The sequence below is a fragment of the Nicotiana sylvestris genome, chromosome 5, assembly GCF_000393655.2.
Source record: "Nicotiana sylvestris chromosome 5, ASM39365v2, whole genome shotgun sequence".
NCBI classification, from domain to species: Eukaryota; Viridiplantae; Streptophyta; class Magnoliopsida; order Solanales; family Solanaceae; genus Nicotiana; species Nicotiana sylvestris.
In genome coordinates, this window is record NC_091061.1 from 150,102,395 (window position 1) to 150,113,352 (window position 10,958).

At 33.6% G+C, this 10,958-nt stretch overlaps 1 protein-coding gene across 1 annotated transcript; it reads left to right on the forward strand.

Moving 5' to 3' along the window:
• The first annotated feature begins 1,242 nt into the window (after window positions 1–1,242).
• Window positions 1,243–6,192, forward strand: LOC138869490 (uncharacterized). Its single transcript, XM_070147110.1, has 2 exons — window positions 1,243–2,092; window positions 6,098–6,192. The coding sequence occupies exons 1-2, from the start codon at window positions 1,243–1,245 to the stop codon at window positions 6,190–6,192; spliced, it is 945 nt and encodes a 314-aa protein (XP_070003211.1).
• Window positions 6,193–10,958: the final 4,766 nt, after the last annotated feature.

Here is a 10,958-nt window from a genome sequence, read left to right on the forward strand (position 1 = left end):
GTAGAAACACTGTGTAGGGACCCAGATGTGGGACCCAATTTACTATTCTAGATTCTTTTTTTTTGTTATATAAGGAGGCTTCTTCATTTGAAGAAGAAGAGCCGAAACCCCACTCTCTCTCTACTTTCTCTCTCCTCTCTCTCTCAACCAACCCACTTTGTAAAGATTTAGTTTATAGTTTGTAAATCAGTTAAAGCTAATAAAAGTTTTGAAGTTCAGTTCATCTTCAGGGCCTTGCTTCTCGGCCTTCAAGGTACTTATTCTCTTTTCTTTTTAGTATTTTAAATACTTAGTTTCTCTCCCCAGCCGTGACTATGTCCGGCTAAACGGATTCATATCTATGTTGAAGAACTAATTTCTCTTGCATATTAACCATGAAGAATCCAGACTCTTTCAAAATATAAAGAAATTTTAATATAGTTTCTTGATTTGGTTCCAAGATGGTGGTACAGTCGGTTCTGGTACTACTCTTATTGGCTTTGCCTTAGTGGCTACGTCTAGCCAGCTGTGACATTAAAGCCTGCTGAATTTTTTCACGAAGTTTTTCATCAGTAACTTCTTTTAAAAGTTCTATTACATTGTCAGATGTAATAGTTTTTATATTAAGATTATCAAATTGTGATTGTAATTTATAAAATTCGTCACTATCACAAGTACAAATATCACCTTTACAAGCAGTGCAAGAAGTATCAATATTCTTATTATTATCAGAAAAATCAATTAACTCAACTTCAGTTTCAGATTCAGTCTCTGAGTAATAGTCAGATTCTGATCCCGAAGTGTATAACAAACCGGCTTTGCCTTAGTGGCTACGTCTAGCCAGCTGTTACATTAAAGCCCGCTGAAGTTGTCAAAAGGGCTACCTCTTTCACAGTTAGAACTGCTAGACACATGGGCTCAGTAAGAGTATGTATCGGGCTTAGACAGGCCCGTGCTTGGGTAAAAGGATATAGATCCTTCCATACAGTCATTAAATTATAATAGAATTTCCGTATATTTCGAATCCTTATTGGTCGTGCGGACTACCGCCAACCTTTAAAGTGTACTAAAGCAGCTAGATCTGGATGGTCGTGCGGATTACCGCCCGCCTACCAGACAAATACGTCTTATAACGGTTCCGAAATTTATGAATGGAATCTTGATGGTCTAACTGATAGACAATTAACCATTCTCGTACACAGAATGCTTATGTATTCGACTATCTGTAAAAGTGTTAAAAATACAGATAGAAATATTTGCAAAATGATCATTGCAGGATTCACTGGCCAACTTCGTGGCTGGTGGGACAATCATTTATCTGTAGAAGAAAAGGCTTTCGTTATTAATGCTACGGCAACCGACGAAGGTGTTGATAACATAGGTATGGCTCTAGTAATGGGTAGGAAAGATGCAGTTTATACCCTTATCCTTACTATCTTAGAACATTTCAATGGTAGATTTACCTCGAATCATCAGACCATTCGAACTTTACTTAATGGGCTTAGATGTAAGACCCTTAGTGAATTTAGATGGTATAAAGACACTTTTATGAGTAGAGTTATGGAACTACCCGACAATAAATTTGAGCATTGGAAAGCCAAGTTTATAGATGGTCTCCCTTCCTTATTTGCTGAAAGAGTGAGGAATGTGTTAAAAGGTAGTTGCGGCGAGATTCTGTATAATAATTATACATATGGTAAGCTTATAGGTGTTTGTACAGAAGAAGGATTAAAATTGTGTAATGAGTTAAGGCTTTCTAGACAGCTTAAGATTGATAAGCTTAAAGTAAAGTCCCAATTAGGAGACTTCTGTACCCAGTTCGATTTACCCGAAACTTCCACTCAAAATAGGAAGAAGAAAACCAAATATCATAGGTATCCTTACCCGGACAGCCCGTATAAGAAAAAGAGGTCTAGATATAGGCCTAAGGAAGAACGTGATACTAAAAAAGCGCATCGGAAATCTACTCGATTTGCAAAGAATAGATCCAAAAGTGATCTCGCTGATATTAAGTGTTATAAATGTGGAAAGTTTGGTCATATTTCTCCAAATTGCAAGCTTCAAAAGCTAAAAACCTTAGAACTCGATGATGAGTTACACGATAAGGTTTATGGTTTGTTATACACTTTCATAAATTTCGGAACCATTATAAGACGTATTTGTCTGATTCCAATCTTGTTCCTCAATTAACACATCTTGAGGAGTAGGACGAGGATAATAATAGGTCTGCATCCTTGGTTTGTCAGCATACCTATGATTTTGTTTAACAATCCCTTTGAGTTTATTAAATTCTGACCAAGTCTCAGTTTTATAATCAGAAACAGTCTCAATTTTATCAGCAAATTTTTTTGATAAATCAATAGGTCTAATATTTAAACCAGAAAGCTTTTTATCTAAAAGTTGAGCTAAGTCATCAAGAGATTTAAATTTAAAATCCTGAATCTCAGGAGGTCTTTGAATATGAGTAGGAATAGCTTGATCAACTGTTTTACTTCCTGAAGTGGAGGCAATATCAGTTGGTCCTTTCTTAGTACTCATTTCCTTTATTAAACTAGTCAAATTATCAAGTTTTTTATCAAGAGAACCAATATGTTCTCCTAAATATTTTACATACAAACCCAAATAATTGTTTTGAGAAATCAATTTATTAATTTCTGCAATACTAATAGTTGCCACGTTATCATCAATAAATTTTTGAAAGGCAGTGAAAGTAATACCAGTATTATTAGGTAGAGTAAAGGGAGCCTGAGGAAGATAAATCATTTTAGTAATATTACCACTCCCGTCTTTATAAGATCTTTCCAATACCTTTATATAAAGAGGCAAATAAGTTGTTATAAACCAAGGAACAAAATACATAATTTGATTATGCAAGGCACAAGCTTCATAAAATTCTTGATATATATTATTCGAATCATCTTTACTATAAGTATCAAAAAACCATGCTTTAAACTGATTCCATTTTTCACTAAAAAATTCCTTTTGAATATAACTACGGGCCCGAGAACCGGGGCTAAAATCTATTTGGTTTGGAATCATTAAATATTATTGGAGTCGAAATCCATCTCGGATACAGAAGGAATATCCTTATCAGAAATAATGTCATTATCCTAAACAATATTCGTTTGAGGGTTAATCTTAACCCTTTCAACCCTTTTAACCTTTTGATCAGGCTTATCACTAGCAATAGTGTGTAGAGAAGTTGCACGATTGCGAGCTGGACCGTAGACTGGTTCAATAGGGGAAATATGTTGAATAGCAGATAGAAGTCTATGATTAGAAAATGAATGTCTATTATAAATAGTAGACTTATCATCAAATTGAATACAAATCCTACCATCCGGATTTTGAGTGACATGCGAAATTCAGTGTTTGACAAGTCGTTAGTAATCTGACTTGGGGAGATAACAGAATTTAAAGTCCATGTAGTTGGAAAATTAATTTCCTCCCACCTGATAGGTCTCCTAGTGATACTGCTTGCACTGCTTGCAAAGGTGATATTTGTGCTTGTGATAGTGACGAATTTTATAAATTGAAATCACAATTTGATGATCTTAATATAAAAACTATTACATCTGACAATGTAATAGAACTTTTAAAAGAAGTTACTGATGAAAAACTTCGTGAAAAAATTATTACTTTAGCTGCAAGTTCAAGTTCTAGTAGTTCAAAAACTGTTGAAAAATACAAAAACGAATTTGAACACTTTGCACCATATTCTTTATCTGAGATAAATAGAAGACTTCAAAAGTCCAGTACTCCAAGTCGAGATACTTCTTTTGATGATTTAAAAGAAGAAATCGAAAATTTGAAAAGAGATATTAAGTCTCTTAAGCAAAATCAAATGATTTGCGATCACCGGATTACTCAAATTGAGAAAAATAATTCTCTACCTGAATCTTCGACTAAAGGATTTTCTGATTTTTCTAATGATAAAGGAAAAGAAATTTCTGATGAAAAATCTGATTTATTTTTAGGTATGATGCAAATTGTTACTGCACACAAATGGTATATTAAATGTACTATTTTAATTGATAATAATTTTTCTATAACTGATATAGCTATGATTGATAGTGGTGCAGATGTAAGCTGCATTCAGGAAGGATTGATTCCTACTAGATATTTTCAAAAGACTACTCATTTGGTGAAATCCGCTTCTGGTCATGCTTTAGATATAGAGTACAAATTGCCTAATACTCATATTTGCCAGAATAAAGTCTGTATTCCACATTTCTTCTTTTTGGTAAAAAACCAGTTATACCCTCCAATCATACTTGGAACACCTTTTATTAATGCTATTTATCCGTTTAATAATATAGATGAACATGGTTTTTCTGCTACTTATCAAGATAAAAAGATAAGTTATTCCTTTGTTACAGATCCCGTAACTAGAGATATTAATGCCTTGATTAATATGAAACAAAGGCATGTTGATTCATTACAATTAGAAATTCTTAGCATGAATATATTCGATACTTTACAAGCTGTTAAAGTTCAGCAAAAGATTAAATTGATTGCTGAAAAAATGGCCGTTGATGTTTGCGCCGATCACCCTAGTGCCTTTTGGAACCGGAAAAGGCATATTGTAACTCTTCCATACGAAGAAAACTTCTCTGAGGATGATATTCCTACTAAATCTCGACCTTGCCAGATGAATGCTGAACTAGTTGAATTCTGCAAAAACGAGATTGATAGTTTGTTACAAAAGGGTTTGATAAAACCCTCAAAATCTCCTTGGTCATGTTCTGCCTTTTATGTTAATAATGCGGCAGAAAAGGAACGAGGTATTCCTCGCTTAGTTATAAATTATAAACCATTAAATAAACATCTAAAATGGATTAGGTATCCTATCCCTAATAAAAGGGACTTGCTATCTAGGTTATATGACGCCAATATATTTTCAAAATTTGATTTAAAATCTGGTTATTGGCAAATTCAAATATTTAAAGAGCATACTTATAGAACTGCTTTCAATGTTCCATTTGGGCAATATGAATGGAATGTTATGTCATTTGGTTTGAAAAATGCCCCTTCTGAATTTCAAAAAATTATGAATGATATTTTTAACCCGTATTTGGATTTTATCATCGTGTATATTGACGACATATTAGTATTTTCTAAAACTTTGGAGATGCATATTAAGCATCTTGATATTTTTAAGAAAATTGTTATACAAAACGGTTTAGTAATTTCTAAGCCTAAGATGAGTCTATTCCAAACGAATGTTCGTTTTTTAGGTCATAATATTTGCCAGGGAAAAATTACCCCAATACAAAGATCAATTGATTTTGCCTCAAAATTTCCTGATGTTATCACTGACAGGACTCAATTACAAAGATTTTTGGGAAGTCTGAATTATATATCCCCTTTTTATAAAAGTTTGTCACGAGATCTAGCCCCTCTATACGATCGGCTGAAGAAAGATCATAAACACCCTTGGACTAACCAACATACTGAGTTAGTCAAAAGTATTAAAGGGCGGGTTAAATCTTTACCTTGTTTAACCCTTGCCAATCCTACTTGGCAAAAGATTATCGAGACAGATGCGTCTAATGTTGGATATGGAGGGATTTTGAAACAAGTAAATCCCAATAATAAGAGTGAATACTTAATAAGATTTCACTCTGGTAAATGGACCGAAGCCCAGAAGAAATACGCTACTGTGGCGCATGAAATGTTAACAATTGTTAAGTGTGTATTAAAATTTCAAGACGACTTATACAACCAAAAGTTTTTGATAAAAACTGATGCTCAATCTGTTAAATACATGTTTGACAAAGATTTTAAGCACGATGCTTCTAAATTAATATTTGCTAGATGGCAGGCTCAGCTAGCACCTTTCGATTTTGAAATACAATACAAAAAATGAATTGATAATTCCCTTCCGGATTTTCTATCCCGGGAATATTTAGAATAATTTATGAATTATTATACCATGCTATTTGATAACGAGGAATTGATCACTATTCTTAGAGTGATTAATTTAAACAGAGACTTAAAGGAACTCATACTTGATAAAATCATGGCTGACAGAATTGATAATATGGAAGAAGAATACTCTAATTCTGATGAAATTACTGCTATTCTTCAGTTAATTGATGATTTACAATTTCTGCAGAATGGACCCATCGTGGGTCACCAGGGGCAGAGGTAGGGGAAGATCTTCCCCTAGTAGGACTTATTCTCAAGGATCGCCATACGGATCCTCATTAAACTCCCCAGTAATACAAAGAGGAAAAAAGAGTTTGATAAACTCAAAGGTACCGCATACAGGTGAATCCTCAGGACATTCTATACATTTGGAAGATATTCCAGAAGATAGTCCGTTATATGGACATCTGCAGGCCTATTTAGCATCCAAAAAGCAAAGTGATACTTTTGCTTCAATTGCTAAAGAAGAAGACAATGACGATATCAAGTCATATGAAAAGTTACCAAAGAGAGAAATGATATTTCTCCTTGAAAACTCTGAGATTCAGAGAAAAGAAGAACCGTGAAAAATATTTCAGAGATATCTGATTAATGGGTTATACTATCCGGGTGAATCATATAAAACCCGCACCTATTATGAGACTATCCTGATCAGTACAGGTAGTGCAGAATTCCAGCACTTTTCGGGTTATAACACGAATGAAAATGTTTATAACTTTTCAAAAGTCATTATCAAACAGATTATATCTGTTGAAGAATGGGGTATTTCAACAATGAAAGAAAGGCAGATAAGCCTTAATAAATCACCTATGAATTTCACTTATTGGGATTATATTCAAGCATTTGATAGAGTGCTTTATTATAACAATGAGAGACATAAGCATACTTGGTTTATCAAAGTATGCGCAAAGATATTTACAGGACCTATCCCTAACTGGTTTTTAAACTGGTGGTCATACCACGGTCCTACTACCAAGATTTTACCCGAACCATTCTTAAAGTTATACAAAGAATGGACAAAAGCTTCGCCATTCTTAACAGAGTTATATCACGCAGATCATATCTGCTACCTAGAAAAAATTGATCAAATCTACTTCTTTATTGAATTTTCTATCCCCTGGATCCATAAATGGACTCCGGAATTAGGTTATACGGAAGAACAAATCCCTTGTTTATATAGGGTATTCTACAACAAATTTTGGGACAAATTGATGAAGACTGATCCCAAAACAAAAACGTTATATGGACAAGAATTATTAGATTCTATCAAAACACAAATCCATTTATATGTAACGGCTCCTCAAAAGAGGATAATAGAAGAAAGCACTGTTAAACATATTGCTAGAAGAATCTCTATTCAAGACGGAGATAAAATTGATTTGATAAATCAATACTTAGAAGGATTGAAAAGAAATCTGCTCCAATCACTAGATCAGTGCGAAAAATCAGACACTTCGATGAGAAGTGAAACGAGTGGTGATGACCTCGTAGAAGATACACAACCTATACAGCCAGAAATGATATTATCTGACAGAGATATCGACAAGGTGGAAGAATTCCTCCAACAAATGCACAATTTGGACAAAAAGAAGACTTGACAGCTTATCAGCCGCCAGGACCCACTTAAACAGTAGATACACTGTTCATCCACAGTAGAAACACTGTTTAACTACACTAGAAACACTGTGTAGGGACCCAGATGTGGGACCCAATTTACTATTCTAGATTCTTTTTTTTGTTATATAAGGAGGCTTCTTCATTTGAAGAAGAAGAGCCGGAACCCCCCTCTCTCTCTACTTTCTCTCTCCTCTCTCTCTCAACCAACCCCCTTTGTAAAGATTTAGTTTATAGTTTGTAAATCAGTTAAACCTAATAAAAGTTTTGAAGTTCAGTTCATCTTCAGGGCCTTGCTTCTCGGCCTTCAAGGTACTTATTCTCTTTTATTTTTAGTATTTTAAATACTTAGTTTCTCTCCCCAGTCGTGACTATGTCCGGCTAAACGGATTCATATCTATGTTGAAGAACTAATTTCTCTTGCATATTAACCATGAAGAATCCAGACTCTTTCAAAATATAAAGAAATTTTATTATAGTTTCTTGATTTGGTTCCAAGATGGTGGTACAATCGGTTCTGGTACTACTCTTATTGGCTTTGATATACTACAAGAAAATATATAAGGTAATATATATACATAACATACAATATATACTACAAGAAAATATATAAGGTAATATATATATACATAACATACAATATATACAACAAGAAAATATATAAGAGAATATATATACATAACATACAATATATACTACAAGAAAATATATAAGGGAATATATATATACATAACACACAATATATACTATAAGAAAATATATAAGGTAATGTATATACATAACACACAATATATACTACAAGAAAATATATAAGGTAATATATATAAGCATAACATACAATATATATATAAGGTAATATATATACATAACATACAATATATACTACAAGAAAATATATAAGGTAATATATATACATAACATACAATATATACTACAAGAAAATATATAAGGTAATATATATACATAACATACAATATATACTACAAGAAAATATATAAGGTAATATATATACACATAACATACAATATATATATATATATATATATATATATATATATATATATATATATATATATATATACATAACATACAATATATACTACAAGAAAATTTATAAGATAATATATATACATAACATACAATATATACTACAAAAAAATATATAAGGTAATAAGTTACATCATGCCTCGTTCGGAAAGAGTGCGCTTATTTGTTTCGCACTACTATGAAGTGCTTGAAGAAAATGAAGAAGGCCAAATATTAAAATGCAAGAACTGTGGAAGAGTCTTAAATTTTCGTTCAGGGTGTACCACAGGCATTTTAAGGAGGCATATAACGTATTGTGTTGATGGTATTTATCCGCAAATTCGTCTTTAAGATATTTCAACAATTTGTGTTATTTTAAAATTATTAGACGTATTTATGCTTCATGTTGTACTTTCTTAATAATTTATTATGCATGGCAATTTAGTTTTACTATTGTTTTGTTATTTTACTTTTTCGTCAAGCACTTTAATAATTAGATTTCTACATATATATTATTTATATAGTCATGATATAGTTTACAAGAAATTGCCTTAAACAAAAAAAAAAAAAAAAAAGCCCGGAAATAAAAAAGCTTGTTAGGCCCGCTAAGCCCACGAGCCCGGCCCGTTTAGCCAAGGACCATATGGGCTTAGGCCCGTCACGGGCTGGTTCCACCCGTTGAGCCCACGAAGCCCGGGACCGTGAGGCTCGGGACCGCCAGAGCCCAGGCCCGTAAGCCCAGCCCGTTTGGCCCATTTAGGCACGGGCCCGGCCCAGAATACAGCACTATGTTAAACTCTTAGGCCAACAAGTCAAGAAGATGGCATCAAATTAAACTAAGTGGAATATGATTGAGTTAAATATCCAGAAATAGATGTCAAATTCTCAACTTGAGGTGTGGGGTGATGATCACTTATTCCACTTGCTCTCAAGCTTTTAGAGCTGAAGCTTCTGAAAAGTATATTAGACGTTGTCACCTCTACCCTATAATCATTCCACTCAACTAGAGATCTCCTTAAGTTAATGAAGCTCTCAGCATCCCATAAATAGTGATAATCTATGGAAATCCTGCATTGACTTGAAACACATTCAAAAGATAGAGATGGCAGTAGCTAAGGAGAGTAACTTGGGCACATCAAAAATGGCTTGCACTAAGCATTCACAATTGCTTATGCTACAAACCTCAAGGGTTGAACTTGAGATTTTCATTATTTTCAACTACTTACAGTAGCTTAAGCTCAATTCCTTAATGAAGAATAATTTTTGTATAAGTTGGAAGAGAATCGTATCATCCATTGTGGCCTTCACAAATTCTACCCTTCTGAGATTCTGGCAAGTATCAATATTGAACGAACGCAAGAATATGTCAACACCAGATGAATAACAAGCTGGCTCCAACTTATCTTTGTTCACATGCATATTCGAAAGACAACAATTTTGGTGCATCAACAATATGAACTTCCTCAATTGGGCAGCATAATATATTAAGAGACAAAAGGTTAGGAAGATGTGAAGCACGAATGCAACTAAACCCAAAATAGTAGTGCAACGATATCATCATTATATGAAAGTAGGCTATCAAGTGTTGATTCAGAAACACTAACATAATGCAAGCTTAAACTTTTTAGGTTACGACACTTAATTTTACTATCTTCAAATATTATTGGTTTTAGTTTCACTACTTAATTTGCAATGATTTAGCTCCAACTTCTGCAATGATTCCATAGCAAAAATGGTATAAGCTGACAAAGTATATCTTTCTGAAACTAATTGTGATCTGCTTTTCGCCAAAAGTGCAACCTGTGAAACCCCTTTCTCTGCAACTATGTCTAACCATTTATCCATTAGACCATCACAGTCAGTTTGATCAGAAAAAGAGATGCAAAGCTTAAAAGTTGAAATAGGTAGTTTTTCATGGCGATACCTTTCCAATGTATTGTCTACAATTCTCAAAAACTTACGTTGAAAGTTCTGAAAGTAAGAATCATCAAAACTAAGATGGGGGTTCGTAGAACATGCTTTAAGCCATGGCTTTGACTTCGAGCTGCAGTTTTTGTGGAGAGACGAGAGAGTATTTGGTGGAGGATTTCTGTTGGTAACTCTGAAGTTTTATCCATGGCACTGAGGTTTGTTTCCTCTATGTCATGTTCAAGGTTCAGTAAGTATATGTTAGAAAATAATAATCAAAATTGGCTTTGAGGCGTGAAAATCGACTGTCCTTAAAGAGTTATCGCCTGTATACTAATTTAAGGAAAATACAAAACGATTCTCTTCAGGATACAACAAAGCCTGCAATAACACTTGTGATTTTCTATATCCACTTCGTTGGAATTCTTGTGTATTTATAGGCAACCAACAGACCATTTCAGAAAAGATGTCTTGTTTCACAAACAGACACGACTATTTAT